At 44.7% G+C, this 23,633-nt stretch overlaps 4 protein-coding genes across 4 annotated transcripts; 2 read left to right on the forward strand and 2 right to left on the reverse strand.

Moving 5' to 3' along the window:
• Positions 1-527: 527 nt before the first annotated feature.
• LOC146721024 (uncharacterized) lies at positions 528-4,445 on the forward strand. The gene has a single exon (XM_085487505.1). It carries the CDS (start codon positions 528-530, stop codon positions 4,443-4,445), a length of 3,918 nt encoding a protein of 1,305 aa, XP_085343631.1.
• Positions 4,446-5,150: 705 nt separating this feature from the next.
• Positions 5,151-5,708, forward strand: LOC146721025 (uncharacterized). Its single transcript, XM_085487506.1, has one exon. It carries the CDS (start codon positions 5,151-5,153, stop codon positions 5,706-5,708), a length of 558 nt encoding a protein of 185 aa, XP_085343632.1.
• Positions 5,709-10,723: 5,015 nt separating this feature from the next.
• LOC146721026 (uncharacterized) lies at positions 10,724-12,475 on the reverse strand. The gene is made up of 2 exons (XM_085487507.1): positions 11,836-12,475; positions 10,724-11,499 (listed from the first exon to the last, which is right to left on the reverse strand). Exons 1-2 carry the CDS (start codon positions 12,473-12,475, stop codon positions 10,724-10,726), a joined length of 1,416 nt encoding a protein of 471 aa, XP_085343633.1.
• Positions 12,476-12,576: 101 nt separating this feature from the next.
• On the reverse strand, positions 12,577-14,166 carry LOC114930257 (uncharacterized). The gene has a single exon (XM_029301995.1). It carries the CDS (start codon positions 14,164-14,166, stop codon positions 12,577-12,579), a length of 1,590 nt encoding a protein of 529 aa, XP_029157828.1.
• Between the last annotated feature and the right edge of the window lie 9,467 nt (positions 14,167-23,633).

The following is a 23,633-nucleotide window of genomic DNA, read 5'->3' on the forward strand; positions in this document are numbered from 1 at the left end:
GAGCTCTCTGTAATTGTGTACATCGACAGTTTGTTATTGCGTCCACAAGGGCGAAGGGCCGAATTAGGAGAGAGTTTCCGCGTCTTTAAAAAGGAGCGATGCGGCACGGAGGGCGAGTCTGGTACGACGAGCCGTCCGGTAAATCCGAGAAGAACATTTGTGATCCGAAGAATAAAAATTACGTATTCTTACTTAGAATAAAGAGACTAGTTCCTGCTATCTATCCTTGCCTATTGACGCAGTCCACAAGAGAGAACTAGGCGATAGCTCCGATAAAACCCAAAGAAGAAAATATACAAAACATGGTCCTTCGAGCCGGATCTGTGTCGAGAAATTAACGGATGGATTCAAACAAGATACACGTGCAAGCAGTGCAACTACTTCAAGTGAGCCATTCAACAATTGCGCTACATTCCGAGTAAAAATTTCCGTACGACAAGGAAGTATTTCGACTCACGTACATACGTTCTCCATTTCAACACCGTGTTTACCTTACAAGGTCGAGCTCTGCAAGACAATAGATCGAAATGGACAAGGCAATATTTGCGTTCGATACGAATTTACGTTATTTAACGAACTCAATAACGAATTTCCAAAAGCTTGGAGTTGATAATCAAACTCATGCCATCACTAAAGGACGATTTCAACTCTTGCAAAATTACTGGAATAAATGCCAGGAGAATGCCGCTATCATTGAGGCAGTAGCAACCGACGCAGACGCGGCACAGCTTCCCTTCTTCAAGAGCAAGCTGCTAGACAAGGCGGAGGTCTCGTACATGCAAGCCTACGACTTCTTTCAAGAAAAACTCGAGGCATTCAACGTCGCTTTAATTTCCATTCTTGTACCAACGGCGGCCGCAACGACGTCCATCAACGAGATCCGATTGCCGAAGATCAACTTGCCTTCTTTCTCCGGTAATGTAACCGAGTGGCTAACGTTTCGCGATTTGTTTCTTGCGCTTGTTAAAAATCGACGTTCCATATCGCAAGTCGAGAAATTGCAATATTTATTATCCGCGGTTACTGGCGACGCTGTTAAGTTGATTTCCCATCTTTCTCTAACCGGTAGTAATTTCGATGTTGCATGGAAGGAACTCACGAATCGTTACGAAAATCAACGCGTTATTATTGACGCATATTTCAAACGTTTATTTACCATTCCTAATGTTTCGTCTAACGATCTGTTCGGGTTAAAACAATTACGCTCCAATTCATCGGAATCGATAAATGCTCTGCGTGCCTTGAAATGTTCTGTAGATGAATGGGATATGATTTTAGTCTACATTCTTGTACAAAAACTAGACAATTTGACGAGAAAAGATTGGGAAGTCAGCTTAGGTTCAGAGAGGAGATATCCTACGATGGAAAAACTATACGCGTTTCTAGATACACAAATTCGTTCGCTTGAGGCTGTATCCAAGGACGGAGATAACTCGAAGTCCGCCAACGGAAACTCATCCGAAAAGAGTTCCGGTGCTCGCTCGATTCCAAATGCGGCACGAAAAAATAATATAGTGCGTTCTCACCATACAAACACCGCGAGTACGTGCGCTCTTTGTTCCGAAACACATCGTTTAATGCATTGCGAGAAATTTCAAGCGTTAAGCATTTCGCATCGACTAGAGTTTGTTCAAAAAAATAATATATGCAAAAATTGTTTGACCAAAGGTCATTACGTTTCGAATTGTCGTAGTTCCTTTACTTGCTTGAAATGTAAAAGACAACATCATACTTTGTTACACGAGAATTCAAGGTCAAGTTTAACGACAACAACAGACTCTGGACAATGCGATAACGCGTCCAACGTACATTCACACGTGAACGCGGGAGTTAAACCCGTGCTCCTGGCTACCGCACGTGTTTGTATAGGATCAGAAAACGGTCGATATGTTTACACGCGAGCACTGATCGATCAAGGTTCCGATGCCACATTCGTTTCGTCACGAGTCGCTCAAATGTTGAGAGCTCGCTTAATTTCAACACGCGTAAAGGTATCTGGCATCGGTGACACTACGTCTAATTGCGTTCAACATGCCGTCTCTATTTCTATCAGCGCGACTAATAAAAATGATACGATTCTTCATACCAAAGCATTGGTCGTTCCAAAAATTACAGCGTACATTCCACCTCATTTCCAATTACAAGAGATTCCGTTTCTTTCCAAATTGAATCTAGCCGATCCAAATCCAAGCTCAAATGATGCAATCGAAGTACTTCTCGGGGCCAAATTATACGGTTCAATTATGATGGGTGGCTTAATGAAAGCTTCTAACGATGCTACACTTGCGCAAGAAACGATATTCGGGTGGATCATTTCGGGTCCTATTTCAAACCAAAAAAGTAGCCAAAGAATTCACGTTCACCAAGCAACTTCTGGCAATCTCGATTTCGAACTCCGACGTTTTTGGGAGCTGGAAGAAATTCCAACGACACACGCTCTCTCAGAGGAAAATCTTCGTTGCAACTTACATTTTCAAGAGACACATATGCGCGATTCTTCAGGGCGCTATGTTGTCCGCTTACCCTTCAAGTCTGGTCCTCCGATAAAGATCGGCGAGTCAAGGTCAGTAGCTACGCGTTCACTCGCGCAACTAGAGCGACGTTTAGCCAATTCTCGGAAAATTTCAGGGCAATACGTCGACTTTCTTAACGAGTACGAAGAGCTTGGGCATATGCAAAAAATCGAAAACGTGCAACGCTTCTTTCAACCGACGTTTCTACCTCATCATCCAGTTATTCGCGAGGACAATACTACAACCAAACTTCGTGTAGTGTTTAATGCCTCGGCAAATACCTCGAATAACACTTCTTTGAATGACCATCTTATGATTGGTCCAAAGTTGCAAGTCGATCTTCCGGCGATTATTCTTCAATGGCGTTTGTACAAATACGTTTTTTCCGCTGATATTCAGCAAATGTTTCGACAAATACAGATTCATTCAGACGATCGCCAATATCAATTAATATTGTGGCGTACGATTCCGAACGAGCCAGTCCATACTTATTCATTAAATACCGTTACTTATGGTACTGCCTGCGCGCCTTATCTCGCCCAACGCGTGCTCAAACAACTTTCAATCGACGAGAGTTCGCGTTTTCCACTAGCTCAAGCAATTTTGCAAAATGAAATATACGTTGACGATGTCCTATCCGGAGGCGATGATAAACCATCCACGATTAAAAAACGCGACCAACTAATCGGCTGTTTACTAAGCGCAGGCATTCATCTCAGAAAATGGGCCAGCAACGATTTTGAAATTCTACAAGATATAAATCCTGCGAATCACGGTCTAGCAAGTTCCAAGCCTTTCCAAGAAGGTGAACAATTAAAAATACTCGGTATTCATTGGACACCTTGCGATGATAATTTCTCCTTTGAAATAAAATTCCGTCCACCATCTACCGACATTTCGAAACGACAAATCCTTTCGACGATAGCGAAAATATTCGATCCCCTCGGATGGGTGTCTCCGATCACGATATCTCTCAAAATTCTACTGCAAAAACTGTGGAAATTTTCCTACGGATGGGATGATATTCTTCCTGCGGAAATAACAACCGAATGGAATGCTTTTTGCGAAAAGATGTTACACTTGACGACTCTGCAAGTTCCTCGTTGGTTAGGCTTCGAGCGTAACATTCAGTGCTTGCATTTACACGGCTTTTGCGACGCTTCATCTAAAGCTTATGCAGCGGTAGTCTATTCAAAAATTGTCACGAATTCTGGCGATAGTCATGTTCGACTTCTCCTATCAAAAACCAAGGTTGCTCCGATTAAAACGATTTCGATTCCACGACTCGAGCTCTGTGCGGCTCAGCTGCTAGCACGCTGTATTTCGTTTACTATTGACGTGATGAAATTGCAAAACATTCCTGTGTTTTGCTGGAGTGACTCGACAATCGTATTAGCATGGTTGCAAAAGACTCCATCAGATTTAAAAGTATTTGTAGCTAACAGAGTGTCTTCTTTTCAAACGAAGCTTCCTACGGCGACATGGCTGCATGTGCCAACAGAAGATAATCCCGCAGATTGCGCATCGCGCGGCATAAATCCAGCTCAGCTAACGCCTTCCAGTTCCTGGTGGAACGGCCCGGCATGGCTGAAATTTAACGAGGATAATTGGCCAGTTCAATCTACGATAAGTTGCACCGAAGATGATTCCGAATTGAAAGCGTCAAATGCAGTCCACTCGCATCATTCAAATCGAGCGGAACTTTTTGAATCCTTCAATCATATCTCCACGTGGCCACGCTTACTACGGGTCACCGCATACGTCCTTCGGTTCAAGTTTCGAACGAGAGTCCCAGATGTTGCTCAAGGTCTCTCTATTTTGCAAGTCGATGAAATAAAAACCGCGCACAGATTCTGGATTAAACAGATGCAAACGGAATACTTTTCAAAAGAAATCGTCGCTTTCAAAGCCAAGTCGAGGTTACCAGTTTGATGCTCCATCCATTCTCTCGATCCGTTCCTGGATCCCTCCGGTATCCTACGCGTGGGTGGTCGACTTCAACTGTCTGACCTTTCATATGATCGTAAATTTCCGATTCTACTTCCAAAACATTACCTTTCTAAGCTCATTATCGATCAAATTCATAAGGATACACTTCACGGCGGTATACAATTAATGCTTCGCACGTTGCGAGAACAATATTGGATTCTGGGGGCGCGAAGCATGGTAAAAGGTTGTATCCGCAATTGCGTGACATGTACTCGGCATCGCGCCATAACCGGCGTACAATTTATGGCCGACCTTCCTACATTTAGAGTAACTCCGTCCCGTCCATTTTGCCATACGGGACTTGATTACGCCGGCCCCTTCGCAATTCGAGACGCTTCCGGCCGCGGACGTAAGTCGCACAAAACATACATCTCGCTATTTGTTTGTCTCGCTACACGAGCTATACACTTAGAGCTCGTTCATGATTATTCCACGGCTGCGTTTCTCGCATCTTTCGAACGGTTCGTAGCGCGTCGTGGCATTCCATCCGATCTTTATTCCGACAACGCGACTACCTATCAAGGCGCGGATCGCGAACTTGTTACAGCGATCCGACAGACTCAAGCCGACGTAGATCTGCAGGCGAAGTTCGCGTCAAAGCCAGTTCAATGGCATTTCATTCCGCCTTCTGCCCCTCATTTTGGGGGCATGTGGGAGGCAGGTGTTAAGAGTGTTAAGCACCACTTGCGACGTATACTTGGTTCCTGCACACCTACGGTCGAAGAGTTCACCACGCTTTTATGTAACATCGAAGCATGTTTGAATTCGCGCCCGATCGCCGCACTTCATGACGATGTAAATTCTTGCAATGCGCTTACACCAGGGCATTTTTTAATTGGTAGCGCCATTAAATCGATTCCGAGTCCGAGCGTCTTACATATCTCTGAGTCACGACTCGATCGATGGCAATTAATGCGTGCGAAATACGAGCAATTTTGGAAATTGTGGAGTCTTGACTACTTGAACACCTTGCAGCAGCGTTTTAAATGGCAGAATCGATCTGATGAATTTCGCATAAACGATATTGTTCTAATAAAAAATCCTAATTTACCTCCCTGCAGATGGGAACTTGCGAGAATCATCGAATGTAAGCCTGACAAGGATGGCCTGGTGCGAGTTGCTCAGGTCAAGACCGCGTCTTCTACTTTTGTAAGACCTATTGTTAAACTCTGTAAATTGCCGGTAAGTCCGGACGGTTCAGCGTAATCTAAATTCTGCAGGTTGTCTCCAATGATTGCAGTTCAATGTGTAAGGATTTACCCCTGACTGTCATTTGAATCCCTTGGCGATTCAACCCGAGGGGTATGTTTGGGAAAAAATTAAATTTCCGTGATCCCCGCGCGCCTTCGATATACGCTACTGAGAGCTCTCTGTAATTGTGTACATCGACAGTTTGTTATTGCGTCCACAAGGGCGAAGCGCCGAATTAGGAGAGAGTTTCCGTTTAAAAAGGAGCGATGCGGCACGGAGGGCGAGTCTGGTACGCTGCGCCGTCCGGTAAACCCGAGAAGAACATTTGTGATCCGAAGAATAAAAATTACGTATTCTTACTTAGAATAAAGAGACTAGTTCCTGCTATCTATCCTTGCCTATCGACGCAGTCCACAAGAGAGAACTAGGCGATAGCTCCGATAAAACCCAAAGAAGAAAATATACAAAACACTTGTGTTTGGATCGTTTGTAAGATAGTGCGTTTCTCTGAGCTCGTCTGTTTTCCTCCCTCTATCATTGAATCGTATAAATTTATAGCGAGCTGGTCGACGCGTTGCCCGAAATTTTGTGCTGTCTCATTATATTTCTGCTTTAGCGAATTAAATTCTAATTGCAAGTGGGCAGTACTTTGCTTGCATTGGTATGCGGTCTCTAGTTGTTGCTTTAATTCTTCAAACGTTTGTATGTCTCGCGTTTCGAAAACTTGCATGGCTTTACCCTTTAATTTAGTAAATAGTATGCCTTGTATCAAAGACTCTTCGTCTCCGGGATGTATGTTTTGCATTGTATGTGCATGCGTTTAGAAATTCCTGAAGGCGGTGTCGCGATATACAGTCAAATTCGGGTATCATCATTCGCGCTTCTTTTAGAGACATATATTGTCGTGCAGTACTCCGTCGATTTCGTACGTCGCGCTCAGTCCGTCCGTAAGTCATACGAGGCTCGTAATCGGACTCCCGCTGTTCGTCTGTGTGTGTGTATGCCTGTGCGGCTTCTATTCTATTCATACGTGTGTTTAGTGTATGTAGCTCTGCATGTATAGCTTGTATTATATTAAGCATTTGTGAAGTTTCTCCGGGCGCTACGACGGAGGGTTGTTGTGACGTGACGTCTAAATTCTGTCTCATTTGTGCAAGGGTTTGTCGGAGTATGCTTATTTCGGCATCTATCGCGGTTGGCGGAATAATTGCGTTCACGTTTGTATTTTCTGCCATATTTATTTCGCTATAAATTTCTTCGGGATCGAATATTTCGCTGTCGTATGACGTTAATGAAAATTCTCTCCGCGAAGATACTCTACTCGGAGTTCGGCTGATATACGGTCGCAATCGACGCGGTTCGTTTTGAGTTACTTGAACGGAGTCGCTTGGATTATTTGCGAATATACTCGCGTCAAAACTAGTAAACGGAAATTCTCGTTCGTTTATTACGTTTGGAGGTAACTCGGTATTATTTTCGTTTGACAAGTCGCTGTCTAAATTTCTACGAACGCTTTCGAGATTTTGCGCAGTTAAAGGCAATACTCGCGTCGTTAACCGTACAGGTGTACTATGCAACCACGATTGGTTTCTAATTGCTTGTCGGGGTGTTTCGTCACTTTCCGACATTCACGCAATCAAATAAATTCGGACTTACAGTATTACGGCTCGCATCGTTACGCTCTATACGGGTCGGCTGCTGTTGCTGCAACTCGATCGCTCGTGGGCTGATAACGGCGGCTCCGTGTTGGTGATAGATACGGCGGGTCGTCGCTCGTGATGATGCGCTGCCCGTGAGGTTGTCGTAGGTCGGCGTTGTCCATGGACGTCGGCGATCCTTTTCGATTCTCGGCTGCTTATCACTCGTTGCATTGTTTATGTTGTCCGCTCTCTCGTTCTCTCTTAGTCGTGGCTTCTGCTTGTTTCCGTCAGAGTTACTGACGTGCCCGTCTAACACTTGTTATAATTGTATGTGTTTTTACAGGTCTTCGCCGCTGTGGGGATTTTGGAGACGACGTCGGCCCTGCGGCTAATATCCCACCGCTGCCATTAAATTGTTGTGCCTCCGGGAAGGCACGGAAAATTTTGGGGTTTCAGTCGACTGAAGGATGAGGATCCTAGGATCGGCGGGCGTCTCCACTTTGACTAACTTCGCTTGTTTATCAGAATAAATCTTTTATTTCCCTTATTTCTTGAGTTGGTTTAATTCTGTGTAATCCCACCTGGGTGGTTAATTAAGTATGCTCGCTTTCGATAGTCAGATTACAGGTGATAGTTTATATTCTGCGGCTTGTCTTCGACTCCTAGTTAGGTTCTAATTAGCGACTTGACCTTTTGGATTTTCGTTAGCGACTGACTTCATCGCCTCGCTCTCCGTTCGCGGTGGTCTCCTGCCCTTTTCTACATCTTTCGGGGGAAGATGTAGAGAAGCTCTTTCATTGGCTAATTTTTTGTTCACACGCTTTTATCTAGGTGCAAGCGAAGCAGGTTGATTCTTCGCTTGCGATCGGCGGTTTTCAGTGTAACGCTTATATTTCATCGCGTTTGCGTCTTTTCGCGATAAGCGCTTCGCAAGAGCGTGAGAACGTTTCTCAAATGATTGTATAATAGCCGACTTATTAATTTATTATTAAAACTATATTTAATATAATATAGTTATAGTCATTCGGACTATAACATATTATTTACTTGACTATTCGTTTTAGGTAAACTTGTCACTAAAATGTTGTGTAAATGTGTAGTTAAAGGGGGTAAGGCTGTGTTAACTGATGAAACTATTAATCTGAATGGAATATTTTCTTTATGAATTTTAGGCAAGCCGTATGCTATGGGAAAAAGTGAATCGCTAGAACTTAAAAAATAATTTTCGGCAGCCCGATGGATTCTTCATTGTCATCTATTTTGGCAGATATTGTTCTGGACGATTTAGAAACCTTTTGTGTAAATTCATTGACTTTTAATGTACCTGTGTACTACAGATACGTACAGATACATCTTCACGATTTCACCACGCTCTAAGGTTAATGAAATGTTATCAGTTTTTAATGCGTACCACCATCGGCTAAATTTTACTTATGAAATTGAAAAAGACAATTGTTTTTATTTTCTTGACACGAGTGTCATCAGATGTAATGATAGGAGACTAATCACTAATTGGTATAAAAAGCCAACTTTTTATGGATGATATATATCAATTTTCTTACCGCGCACCCACTCAAATACAAAATTCATTGCATTAACAACTTAGTCGATAGAGCCATTCTACTGTCTGACAATAAATTTCATAGTGACAATATTCAAATTATTAATAACATTCTAACCAATAATAATTTTCCATTTCATGTTATTAAAAAACATATTTGTAGAGACTCGAGTTTTGCGATTCTGCGTGAATTGCGCTCTCACTCGAGCGGAGGCTGGAGCAGCTTTATCAGAAGGCTCACAGCACGAAAAAAAGTACTTGACATCGTATTTAGCACTCACTTTATTAACGAGAGTGAATAAGTGGTAACAAAAACCGAGGCGAGCGGTAAATTGTAAGGACTAAGAGATTGCGAGGATTGTATGTCCGTACTGTATCGGAGCTCAGCGAATTCTGTTCGAAAATCCGAGCGAGCTCTGCTTGGCAAATTCGGAAGAAAGGGACGAAGGCTCGTGATGAACTCGTGTAATTTATGGGTCAGTAGCGTGATACGTCGATCTGCTCGACTTACTTCGTAAATAATTTCTCGACTTACTTCGTAAATATTATTTTCGATTCTTGAAGGCCTCAACACCTCAACATACCGCCCGCCTCGAATGTTAATTACATTTGATTACATGATTGAAGACGCTTAAGTTACAGAGATTCTTAACGCTAGAAGGGTTTACAACGTGTGTCACGCTTGTACAGAAAGGGCGCGTCGAAGATCTGTTAGTTTACGCCGATTGATCGGATGCGATTCCGCCCGCCGTGGCGGAGGTTTATTCGTGCTCGAAATTAATGTCGACCGGCAGGAAGTTGATTTTTGTAATCGGTCGTTGATATTCGGAGTCGGCAGTCTTAATTTTGACGACGCGTACAAGGCCGTCGGCTCCGGGATAGCACTTCGTTATTCGACCGAGCTTCCATCGGCTAAGGGGGAGACACGAACCTCGTAGTAATACAATTTTGCCTATTTTGGCGAGGTTCTGGATTGCTCGCCATTTTGGACGTTGTTGTAACGTATGGAGGTAGTCCGTGTTCTACGCTTTCCAAATGCGTTTGCTCAATCGTTGGACCAACTGCCAGCGAGACAACCGCTGCTCATTGACGTCGAGCAAGCTAGCTTGCGGTGGAGCTCGAAGACTATCGCCGATTAAGAAATGCCCGGGGGTCAATGCACTATAGTCGTCGATGTGATCGGAAGCCGCAACAATTAGTCTTGAATTGAGATAGGATTCGATACGATACAACAACGTCGTGAGCTCCTCAAAAGTGAGGGTGTGTAGACCGATCGTTTGCTTTAAATGATGTTTCACACTTCGGATCGCGGCCTCTCAGAGTCCCCCGAAATGGGGAGCAGCGGGAGGTATAAAGTGTTAAGCGGTACCTTCTCCGGAAAGCTCGTTTCGAAAAGCACCGTTGTTAGTTGCTGCGTTAACGGAAGCGGCTATTTCCTTTTCAGCGCCTCGAAAATTGGTGCCGTTATCGGAATAAAGCGCGGAGGGTATACCGCGGCGAGCGACGAATCGGTGATACGAAGCAACGAACGCATCGGAGGAGTAATCGGAGACTAGTTCTAAGTGCATCGCCTTGGTCGTCATGCACACGAACAAGGAGATGTACGCCTTATGCGATTTGTGGCCGCGACCGGGCGCGCTACGCACCGTGAGTGGACCAGCGTAATCTACGCCGGTATGCACGAAAGCTCGCGGCGTTGGAGTGACTCGGCAAGCCGGTAGATTACCCATAAATTGTTCCGAAACTAGAGCTTTCTCATGCACGCAAGCCAGGCATTGAGGTAGAACGGAGCGCACGACCGATCGCGCGCGAAGAATCCAAACCTGTTGTCAGAGCAACGCGATAGTCAGCTTTGGTCTGGCGTGACACGCCTGGACATGAGTGGCTCGTATAATTAAATCTAAAATTATATGCGACTTTAGAATGATTGGATGTTGCATCTCGTTAGACAACGTCGAATTCCGCAAACGTCCGCGCACTCGCATGTGTGCGTGTTCATCCAAATCGGGAGTTAAAGAAGCGAGCGGACTCGACTTTGGAAGAGATTTTCCTTTGCATAGAATAGATAATTCTTCGGGAAACACCTCCTTTTGGATCGTAGAGTACCAATAGCGCTCAGCGGCTTGAATTTCAGTTGCGGAGAGCAGAAGGGAAATTGGAAGGTAAAAGTACGGATGGTGATTGATCTTGAGTTTTCCTTTTAGCAACCGATTAATATAGCGCAGGATATACGCCGTGACTCTTAAAAGTTTGGACCACGACGAAAACTGGGATGCTAAATTCCATGCGTCCGCGTGACAAGCCGTATTTATCGCGATGGGGGGGCGCTCCTCGAAGAACGTGTTCGGGTCTTCGAGTGAGTCGGTCGAGGGCCAATTTTCCGGAGCGCGGCTCAGCCACGACGGGCCTTGCCACCACTGGAGGTTGTCGCGGATCATGGAGGAAAAGAGTCCGCGCGATGCTTGATCGGTTGGGTTGTCTTTCGTTGGAACGTGTCTCCAAGTTTCGTTCGGCAGCAGCTGTTGCACTTGAGCGACTCTGTTGGCAACGAATGTTTTCCAACGCGCTGGCAATTGTCTTAACCACGCTAATGTAATCGTAGAATCTGTCCAACAAATAAATTTGAAATTAGGGAATTGTAACGCGGAACAAATGAAATGAATGAGTCGCGCCAAAAGCAACGCCGCACAAAGTTCTAGGCGTGGCACACTGATAGTTTTAATTGTTGCGACCTTGGATTTTGCTGCCAACAGAGACACCTCAATCTTATCGTTAGGAGAGACGACTCACAAATACGCTACGGCGGCGTAGGCTTTCGTGGACGCGTCCGCGAATCCATGTAACTCGACCTTGGATGCGTCGGGTGAGAATTGCGTCCAGCGCGGAATTGTAATCCGTTCGAGTAGTGGGAACTGCGATTGAAACGCGATCTATTTGTTACGCACGTCGAGTGGGACTTTTTCATCCCATCCGCATTTGAGGGACCACAATCGTTGAATTAGAATTTTCGCGGTGACGATTACGGGAGCGACCCATTCCAAGGGGTCGAAAAATCGCGAAATTGTAGCGAGGATTGCGCGTTTAATGTGAACGAAGGACTCCGCCGGCATTTTGATTTTGAAGTGAAAAACGTCTTGCTGCGGATACCAGGAGACGCCCAGAATGTTTAACGAATGATCTTCATGGATATCCTTGTCTCCCGCATGGCCGTGGTCGGTGGGATCGATATCGCTGATGAGAGAAGGGCAATTACTTGCCCATTTGCGGAGGCGAAAACCGCCGCGCGCAAGGAGGGCGATAAGTTGGTCGCGAGTCTGTCGAGCGATGTCAAGATCATCCGCGCCGAACGTGCAGTCGTCGACGTAGATGTGACGCTGCATCACCGGGATTGCGAATGGGAACTCAGAACCGTCATCCGTTGTCAGTTGTTGAAGAACGCGGAGCGCTAAGAAAGGGGCGGACGCGGTGCCGTAAGTTACGGTGAGGAGTCGATATTCCTCGACGGGAGCGGTTGACGCGTTTTGCCACAGAATTCGCTGGTAGGTAGTATCGCGCGGATCCACCAGGATCTGGCGATACATTTTTGCTATATCGGTGGACAGAACGTAGCGATATCGACGCCATTGTAGGATGACGGCACAAAGGTCGTTCTGTAATTTGGCTCTAGTTAATAAGTAATCGTTTAAGGATTTGCCCGTGCTGGTACGGCTGGAAGCGTTAAATACGACGCGTAGTCGTGTCGTCGTACTACTATCGCGAGTAACGGCGGGATGTAATACGCGGACGACTGTTCGGAAGGCTCCGTGTAGGATACTTTTAGCATGTGACCAAGATCGCTATATTCTTGGAAAAACACGGCGTAGGCCTTTGCCTTTGGAGGGTCGCGATGGAGGCGACTCTCCACTCGCGCGAAATTAGCGAGAGCGGCGATTTTGGAATCGCCGAGGTCCGTCGGCGGACTGTTACGGAAAAGAAGGCGGACACGGTATCGCCCGTCGGGTAGGCGAGAGTGCGTAGCGAGAAAATGTTCTACGCACTGTTTTTTTTTCTGGCTCGAGAAAGTACTTTGCGGGAGATCCTCCACCTCCCAAAACTGACGGAGAGTGAGGTCAAGGTCGTTAGCGATCGCACTGTGATGCGTGTGCACGGGTGGTTGCGGAAGTGGCTCGGAAGCAGGCCCGGATAGAATCCAGCCTAATGCTGTATTCTGCGCGATCGGTTCGGAGCTCCGTCCTTTTCGCAAACCTTCGCGAATAATTAAGCTATGTAAATCGGCACCGATTATTATGTCAATCGGGTCGGAGTTGTTCGGATCTCGGTCAGCGAGAGAGATTTCGTTGAGATGCTGGCAATGCGCGAGAGAGGGAACGCGAGGTGGAACGTAGGTCGTCAATGATTTTAGAATAATAGCGCTGGCGGAAAACGTCGGATTATCGCTTGCTTCGGGACTAATTTTAATTTCCGCGAGATGACGCGCCGTTGAGAATAATTGATCGATGCTTGTTACGCGTATTGGATGCTTAATTCGTCGTACCTTTAACAATTGCGCTAAACTTTCCGATATAAGAGTCGCAGCGGAGCCTTGATCTACGAGAGCCCGAGCGCGAACGACTGTTCCGTTGGTTGAGAACACGCGGACTCGTGCAGTGGCGAGAAGCACCACTGGCGCGGATTGCGTAGCGCGCGAAATCGTGAGCGATACAATGTCTCCGCTCGCTTTGGTTTTGGCCGAATTGTTTGTTGTTGTCGAATCCTCAGGTGATGACCTTGAAGTGTCCGAGAGGTGAAGCAGCGTATGATGTTTGCTGTGACACTCTCGGCACCGATGTTTGTTTTTACAATCTTTAATTGAGTGATTGGCGGCGAGGCAATTAAAGCATCGTTTTTGCGATTTGATGAGTTTGTGCCGACGCGCAGGGGACCATGATAAGAATTGCATGCATTGGAATAGAGGATGCGATTTTTTACACACTGAGCATTCGAATTTTGTGATGGTGGTTGCGTGCGCGGCGACGCTTCGGGCTTTCGTTTTTACCGTCGTTGACTCGGCCGCGTTGTTCGTTTTCATCGAAAGGATGGCTTCGAGTGCGCGTATGCGATTCTCGAGAAATTTATCCAGTTCGGAATACGACGGAAACTCTACGGTATCACTGAGTTTAAGTTCCCATGCTTTTCGGGACGCTTTGTCTAATTTTTGCGAAACCAAAAAGACAAGGACATCGTCCCAATGGATAACAGGACGACCAAGATTTTTTAACGCTTGTATTGACATATTGGTTTTATCGCGTAGGGTCTGTATTTCTCGTGAGGTTTTGGTCGCGACTTGCGGAAGCTGACAGAGCGTTTGTAAGTGTGCGGTGATCAATCGGCGTTTGTTTTCGAAGCGAGATGTGATAATGTTTCACGCTACCGCAAAATTGTCGTCGGTGACGGCTAAATAATTCAGAGTGTTGCTCGCGTCACCGGTGAGTACCGAACATAAATAATGCATGCGTTCGACGTTGGACAAGCAAAGGTCGTCGATGACCATTGACTTGAAACGGTCGCGAAAGGTCTCCCACCGATGTATGGACCCGTCGAAGACCGGCAATTCGATGCGCGGAAGTCGCGAGATCGGACGAGCTCCAACAAAGATGTCGATACTTGCGTGTGCAGCGGCCGCTCAGCGGCCGATTCGGGGGCATGTTCAGCGGCTAGTTTAGGGTTCGTCCTTGCTGCTACCTCCGCCATGTAGTCGCTACACTCGTTGTAGTTGTCCTTACATGCGACGAACTGAGCTTCTATGAAGTAGAGATCCGTGGCCTTCGTTTTGCCGCTGGCGGTTGCTTGCAGCTTGGCGTCCAGTACCCGGATCTCGTTGAATTGCTCCTTGAGTCGCGCGAGGCGACTTACGGTGACGGCATGAGTCATGTTACTTTGACCCATCTTCTTAAAATTGATTAGAGCTCGATTGACGGAATTCATGAGCTGGGTCTGCTTAGCGATGAGCTCCTCGAAATCGTCAACGTCCGTGGAAGCCATGATCCGGGCGTTTTACTGACGAGCGTTCCTTTCGCCTGGTTCTCCGGTGCAAGGTGTTCTCTTCGGCTGTGATCCGGCTCGAAAGACCAAATTTGTTGAGACTCGAGTTTCGCGATTCTGCGTAAATTGCGCTCTCACTCGAGCGGAGGCTGGAGCAGCCTTATCAGAAGGCTCACAGCATAAAAAAGAAAGTACTCGAGATCGTATTTAGCACTCACTTTATTAACGAGAGTGAATAAGTGGTAACAAAAACCGAGGCAAGCGGTAAATTGTAAGGACTAAGAGATTGCGAGGATTGTATGTCCGTACTGTATCGGAGCTCAGCGAATTCTGCTCGAAAATCCGCGTAAACTCTGCTTGGCAAATTCAGAAGAAAGGGACGAAGCTCGTGATGAACTCGTGTAATTCATGGGTCAATAGCGTGATACGTCGATCTGCTCGACTTACTTTGTAAATAATTTCTCGACTTACTTCGTAAATATTATTCTTGATTTTCGAAGGCCTCAACACCTCAACAATATTAAAAAAAGATTACATGTAATAATAATATTACTAATAGTTTTGACAAAAGAGATGAAAATGACAATAAAAAATTTAAACATGTCTTCACATATTATGTTACCGTATGTTATAGTCCGAATGACTATAACTATATTATATTAAATATCATATTAGTAATAAATTAGTAATTTGACATTATATAACAGTTTGAGAAACGTTCTCACGCTCTCGCAAAGCGCTTATCGCGAAAAGACGCAAACGCGACAGAAAATAAACGACACGCCGGAAACCGCGGTTCGCAAGCGAAGAGTTAACGTGCTTTGCTTGCACCTAGATAAAAAACGCGTGAATAAATTAGCCAATGGGAGAGCTTTTTTACATCTTCCCCCAAAAGATGTGGAAAAGACAGGAGACCACCGCGAACGGAGAGCGAGGCGATGAAGGCAGTCGCTAACGAAAATCCAGAGAGACAAGTCGCTAATCCGGACCTAACCGAATGTACAACTTGCTAAATTCAGGATTAAATCAACATCAGAGTTAAAGGAAATAAAGATTTATTGAAAAAACTGAGATCTAATGCGAGACTAATCCGGAGTGGAGACGCCGCTGATCCTTAGGATCCCTATTCTTTAAACGGCTGAGACCCGAATTTTCCTTGTGTCTCACCAGAGACACAACAATTGGTGGCAGCGGTGGGATTACATCAGCCACAGAACCGACATCGTCCCCATCATCCACAGCGACGAAGACCTGTAAAAACACATAAAAATTATAAAAAGTGTTAGACGAGCACGTCAGTAACACTGACGGAAACAAGCAGAAGCCACGACAAGGAGAGAAAGAGAACGGACAACACAAGCAGTACTACGAGCGATAAGCAGCTGAAGACCGACAGGAATCGCCGACGTCCAAGAACAACGCCGACCTACGACAACCTCACGGACAGCGCATCAACAAGGAGCAGCCGTTATCAGCCCACGAGTGATCGAGTAGCAGCAGCCGCAGTCGACCCGTGTAAAGCGTAACGATGCGAGCCGTAATACTGTAAGTCCGAATTTATTTGATTGCGTGAATGTCAGAAGGTGACGAAACACCCCGACAAGCGATTAAAAACCAATCGTGGTTGCATAGTACACCCGTACGGTTAACAACGCGAGTATTGCTTTTAACTGCGCAAAATCTCGAAAGCGTTCGTAGAAATTTAGACAGCGACTTGTCAAACGAAAATAATACCGAGTTACTTCCGAACGTAATAAACGAACGAGAATTTCCGTTTACTAGTTTTGACGCGAGTATATTCCCAAATAATCCGAGCGACTCTGTTTAAGTAACTCAAGACAAACCGCGTTGATTGCGACCGTATATCAGCCGAACTCTGAGTAAAGTATCTTTGCGGAGAGAATTTTTATTAACGTCATACGATAGTGTAATATTCGACCCCAAAGAAATTTATAGCGAAATAAATATGGCAGAAAATACAAACGCGGACGCGATTATTGCGCCAGCCGCGAAAAATGGCGAAATAAGTATACTCCGACAAACCCTTGCCCAAATGGGACAGAATTTAAACGCCGCGTCACAATAACCCTCCGTCTTAGCGCCCGGGGAAACTTTCCAAATACCTAATACAATACAAGCTATACATGCAGAGCTACATACAGTAAATACACGTATAGATAGGATAGAAGCCGCACGGGCATACACACACAGACGAACGACGGGAGTCCGATTACGAGCCTCGTATGACTTACGGACGGACTGAGCGCGACGTACGAAATCGACAGAGTACTGCACGACAATATATGTCTCTAAAAGAAGCGCGAATGATGATACCCGAAGTCGACGGTACATCGCGACACCGCCTTCAGGAATTTCTAAACGCATGCACATATACCATGCAAAACATACACCTTGGAGAAGAGTCTCTGATACAAGGCATACTATTTACTAAATTAAAGAGTAAAGCCATGCAAGATTTTGAAACGCGAGACATACAAATGTTTGAAGAATTAAAACAACTAGAGACCGCATACCAAAGCAAGCAAAGTACTGCCCACTTGCAATTAGAATTCAATTCACTAAAGCAGAAATATAATGAGACAGCACAAAGTTTTGGGCAACGCGTCGACCAACTTGCAATGAATTTATACGATTCAATGATAGAGGGAGAGAACCATGCGAGCTCAGAGAAACGCACTATTTTAAAAACGATCCAAAAACAAGCGTTATTGAATTTTCAATTAGGGCTACGAAGCGATTTAAAAGTACTCGTACGTTCATATATATACGACGCTTCAAGAAGCGATAGCCGGCGCGAGCGCGGAAGAGAGATTTATCGGACCTAGCTCGTCACGGGCAACTACTTCCTTGCTATATAAACTTGAATCAGCGCGACCAGAACAGCGAACGACTGGACAATGTTATAGATGCGAAAAACTCGGACCTTACGGACGAGACTGTCGTAGTAAGGTCAACGTCTTGCCGAAATTGGAAAAAAGTAGGTATACTATGGGGGTTCTAACTCAGGGGCAATGAGGGGGGTGCGGGGCGGGAGGGAATCGGGGGCGAGGGGGGTGACGTCACGCGGGGGGAGGGGGTCTTATCAGTAGATAAGCTTATCTTTGTTTATAAACATATCAGATAACCTGATAAGGGGATCATGTTACCTGATAAGGGGATCATGTTACCTGATATATTTATAAACAAGATAAGATAAGGGGATCATGTTACCTGATATGTTCATAAACAAGATAAGATAAGATAAGCGGCGTCTTTGAGCGGTATCAAAGTTTTCATAAATTTTCTCCGAAAATCCAAGATAAGATAAGCTAAGTTTTCGAATCCAAGATAAGCGGCGTCTTTGTAAGGTATCAAAGATAAGCGGCGTCTTTGAGCGGTATCAAAGTTTTCATAAATTTTCTCCGAAGATAAGATAAAAATTCTGCGAATGGCTGCCGCCGTTTCAGGCCGAGCGCCGACAATCGGATATCTATTACTAAGGGGGTTGCGTTTCTTCATCTAAATTTGATAAGATAAAAATTCTGCGAATGGCTGCCGCATTTCGAGCGCCGACAATCGGATATCTATTACTAAGGGGGTTGCGTTTCTTCATCTAAATTTGATAAGATAAAAATTCTGCGAATGGCTGCCGCAAAATCCAAATCCAAGCCGAGCGCCGACAATCGGATATCTAAGTTTTCTCCGAAGATAAGATAATTCTGCGAATTACTAAGAACAAAAGGTTTGCCGACAATCAAGCGGGTTGATCCGTACAGGTTGCGACATGTCAATCCGATCCGGCGTGTCTTGCCGACGGGGTGAAATTTATCTATGTATTTCTAAGAATTATCAGCGATATCTAAATTTTCTTTGAAGATATCACACAAATATTTCTCGCAAATTAACAATTGCATCATCATCATCCCCACGAACAAAGGGATGATCGGGATATATAATGAGGACCGATGCAGCTGCCGGACCATAGTACCACTGGCGAGCGCACGCTCTCTTCATTCAGAATGTTTGTAATACTATCAAATGCTTCCGACATTCTCAGTTTAAGTGCCGAACAGTTACAATATATTCCGAAGATTGTTTTACTGCAAAAGTGCGGATATTTCGTAGAGCATTTGTGGGAAAAACTGCCGGAGCATATCAAGACGGATCCGGAGGTTCAGACATATCGTCGCTGCCTCGAACACTACAATCGGCCGTGGATGCGAACGCATATTGACGGTCCTGCACCGATGATCAGGGATTGCAGCGAATGTCAGCGAAAATAGGCTGAGGTTAAAAGTGCGAATAAGTGATAGACATTGAAAAAATGGAGAGCGCACTGCAAAATCATGCAGAGTGTCATGAGAAGGGGTGTTATAAGACTGCCGAGAGATGGTATAGACATCTCGAGGTATGCTGTCACAATGAAAAAAAAGATAACCCGTTTTGTAATAAACGTGAAACGGTGACTTCAATTGTACAATATGTACGAAATCGCGAACTTGGTGTGCGAAAACCGCATACAAGACGTGTAGCCCAGTTCCTGGAAACGCATGAAGACATTGTAAGAGTGGCTGGTGATTTATCTAAATGCACCAGAACGTCTAAGCGACACAAGCGAGTCGCATGTTATCAACGTCGATACAAAAATTGTGTCGATTATTTCACTGTGGACAACTATGAATTTGGCTACATGGACATGCCTTCACCATCGGTGTCATGCAAAACACAATCATCCGAAAATGATTCTGACCAAGAAATGGAGGAGGAGTCAGATAGGAGAGAACCGTCATCATCATCATCATCATCATCGCCAGATTTTTTGTCGGCAGCCTATTTATCTTTTCTGTGATAAAATAGGTGTACAACATATGTGATATCAACGTGTTCTGAAAGAGAGAGTAGATATGTCTTCGCGGAAGGTGTAAACATGTCGATAGACAACTACTGAGCAGCCGCTATTTTTTGTTTCGTCGGAGATCATCTTTCGGAGATAATTGCATTATTGCATGAACAAAGGGATGACCGGGATATATAATGAGGACCGATGTCACTGCCGGGTCATAGTACGGTGACATACTAGTGAGCATACAGTGAGCATACAGTGTATTGTTTTTGCAAAAAATGGAAAAAGACAAAGAAGTAGTGATCTCCGACGATGAAGAGATGGAGGTGGTGGTCGTCCCTAATGACGAGATGGAAGTGGTCGTCGTCCCTGATGACGAGATGGAAGTTATAACCATCTCCGACGACGACAGTGACAGTGATGGTACGATGTACGACCCTGTGTACGACAGGGATGTGAACATCCTATTGGACGACATTGAGGATATGGACATTGATATCGTACCCATTGAAGAAGACGGCGATGACAATGACGATGATGATGACGATGAAGATGACGATAACGATGACGATGACGATGACGATGACGATGACGATGAAGATGACAATGACGACGGGTACGATACTGACAACGCTGTCCGGGAGTCGTGCAGGTCCCGGATGTATGGCATACGCGCCACTGCATCCCTCGACGAGACAGCGAGGGTATGCACTGTGGCGTCGTATGTCATGGCGTTCGCCGTACCATGGGGGTCGATTTGGATCTGCTTTCGCTGTTTCATGAGAAACAGGGACAGATTCCTAAGCATCACAACCCTCGAGGGACACACAACATCGCGGTACATAAATGTACCCGAACTGCGTTGCGAAGAGTGCCGGGAAAGATTATACATATTCTACCTGGCCAACGCTTGTCCCACATGTCAAGGACGTGAGTATATATATATAATATGTCAAAAATATATATATAATATGTCAAAAAATATATAAAATATTAAATTATTATATTTCTATGCACAGATGTCGAGTCCGATGACAGCGATGGGTGATGCGACCCCCCCCTCTCTCTCACTGTCCCGTCAGGGCTGTAAGTATATTAAAATACCAAAAAAAATCTATAAAATATTAAATTATTATTATATTTCTATGTGTAGATGCCACTACCTCGAGCCGCCACATCTCTCTCTCTCGCTGCTCACTCGCCGTCACCGTATATTTTTTATATTTTTATATTTTATATTTTTTATATTTTTTATATTTTTATATTTTTATATTTTTTTATATTTTATATTTTTATATTTTTTTATTTTACATATATTATTTTTTATTTTTTATTTACACACACAGTAGAGAGGGTTTGGAGTCATTAAATACCGCGGAAGTGACAAACCGCGGGTTCCTCATCTCTACTGCAACACATGTACAAGTACACACACGCATACACACACATGCACATACTCTGACATATGAGGTGTAAATCCGACCGGCAACCTCCACGCGGTATACCTCGGGTAATGCTAATGCCGGCGGTAATATATTAAATAAAAAAATATTAATATAATAAAATGTTTATTAATTTAAAAAAATGTTTCCCTTCTTCTTTTCTTATAGAAAAAAAAATATGTAAAAAACTAATGTAAAAACTAATGTAAAAAAAAAATATGAATAAAAAAAGTAATGAATAAAAAAAAAATGTTTTTCCTCCTCTCCTTCACATCTCTCGCCGTCGCATCCCTCGCCGCAACATCTCTCTCTCGCAAAATCCAGGCTTGGATCTCTCTCGTTCACCGTCGCATCTCTCGCCGTCGCCTCTCTCGCCGCCGCATCTCTCGCCGTCGCCTCTCTCGCCGTCGCATCTCTCGCCGTCGCCTCTTTCGCCGCCGCATCTCTCGCCGCTGCATCTCTCGCCGCAGGCCCGAGCCGCCGAATCTCTCGCCGCAGGCCCGAGCCGCCGACTCTCTCGCCGCAGGCCCGAGCCGCCACATCCAGGCTTGGATCTCTCTCGCCGCAGGCCCGAGCCGCCGACTCTCTCGCCGCAGGCCCGAGCCGCCGACTCTCTCGCCGCAGGCCCGAGCCGCCGAATCTCTCGCCGCAGGCTCGAGCCGCCGACTCTCTCACCGCCGCGCGCTACCTCTCTCTCTCGCTCCGACGGGAGAGCTCGTATACCGCCGCGCGCTGAATCCAGGCTTGGATCTCTCTTTTACCCTCGCGCGCTGCGTCTTCTCTCTCGAATGCATGCGTCTTCTCTCTCACTTCCGCATCTCTCTCGAATGCGTGCTGAATCCAAGCTTGGATCTCTTTCTCTCTGTCTCTTAATGTCGCGTGCGCCTCGTATGATAAAATTATCGATTTTTTTTCTCGCTGAATGCATTGTCCTTGACACAATAATTATATCTCGCAAAGTATGTAACGGGTGGCGCGCAAATAAAGTACACCATGATATATACATATAAGTATTTATTCATCTTATATTTAATACATAATTATATAGTTTTATTACATATTAAAAACTAAAGCCACCAGCTCGCAATCGACAAGTTGGTGCATGTTGAAGACATTGCTAGCGCGTATCGCATTCGACAATTCTCTCGCATTCGTTACAGTGGATGCAATATTGGAGAATTGAGTATATTTGATATCAACCGTTGCGACGAGCCTCGTCAAACGATCGAACATTATTTCGATACATGAATCGAGCTCGAACATACGATGTAACGTCAATTCGACCATCATCATGCGCACGTCCGCTGATTCGAGACTTATGAGCTTGGTGCCGTTTATCTTGTGAAATCGCACTGTTAGCGGCCCGACACTTATGCAATTATACACATCGTTGTTGGAGGAGGAGTCATTGTTCAGGTAATTGTGAATAGCGTGGCGTTGCTCGAAGAGTCCTTTCCACGTTTCGAGAGATAGTAATAGCTGTTTTCCCCGATGATCTCCTATGGCGATCTCCACGTAACTCGGCGGATCCACTCTGATGCCGATTTCGAGGAATTTGAATTCCGTTGCCGTCAATGCGTATCGTCTTCCAAGTATGCGAACCGCACGAGGCTCCAGCAAAACGCTGTAAAAATTAGATGAAAATTATAACTCGTAAAATGCCTTAAATATAGAATATAGAAAAAATATAAAATAAAATTAAAAATATAAAAGATACAAAAAAAGTTATACTTACTCGTCGCATTTCTTCTCGCACGTTTCTTCATGTCTCGGCATGTAGTAATTCATGCTGCTGCTGCTTCTTTGAACCGAGGGTATTAAAAAGTGAACCGTCAGTTAGAACGGTCAACGAAAGACTGATTGTATAATAAGGTACTAATAATCGAGTAACGGTCATTTTTAAAATATTAGGAGAAGGGGATTCTTAGAAATATATCTGGAGGGAAAGAACAAAGAGAAATATTTAAAATATTAGGAGAGGGGGATTCTTAGAAATATATCTGGAGGGAAAGACAAATTTTTAAAAGTAGTGGGGGTAAAAGGAATTCTTAGAAATACGATTGCGTGAGAAATATTTAAAATATTAGGAGAGGGGGTAAAAGAAATTCTTAGAAATACGATTGCGTGAGAAATATTTAAAAGTAGTGGGGGTAAAAGGAATTCTTAGAAATATCTGGTTAGGAAAAATAACAATAAGAATAATATGTAAATAATATGTTTATTCAAAAAACGGATGATCGTCGCGATTAGCCGACCACCAATTGAATAATTTAAATACATTTTGTAACGCGCAATTTTTTACATGTTTATTACATCGTAGAGTATATGTGGGATCTAATTTATTTAATGCAGGCACATCTTCATATATGGCATCCAAGGTCTCAATGATGAAACCGCTGCACACATCGTCCACTATTTCGGCAAGCCACTCTC

The sequence above is a fragment of the Nylanderia fulva genome, unplaced genomic scaffold, assembly GCF_048542155.1.
Source record: "Nylanderia fulva isolate GAGA-0341 unplaced genomic scaffold, ASM4854215v1 Scaffold561, whole genome shotgun sequence".
Taxonomy (NCBI): Eukaryota; Metazoa; Arthropoda; class Insecta; order Hymenoptera; family Formicidae; genus Nylanderia; species Nylanderia fulva.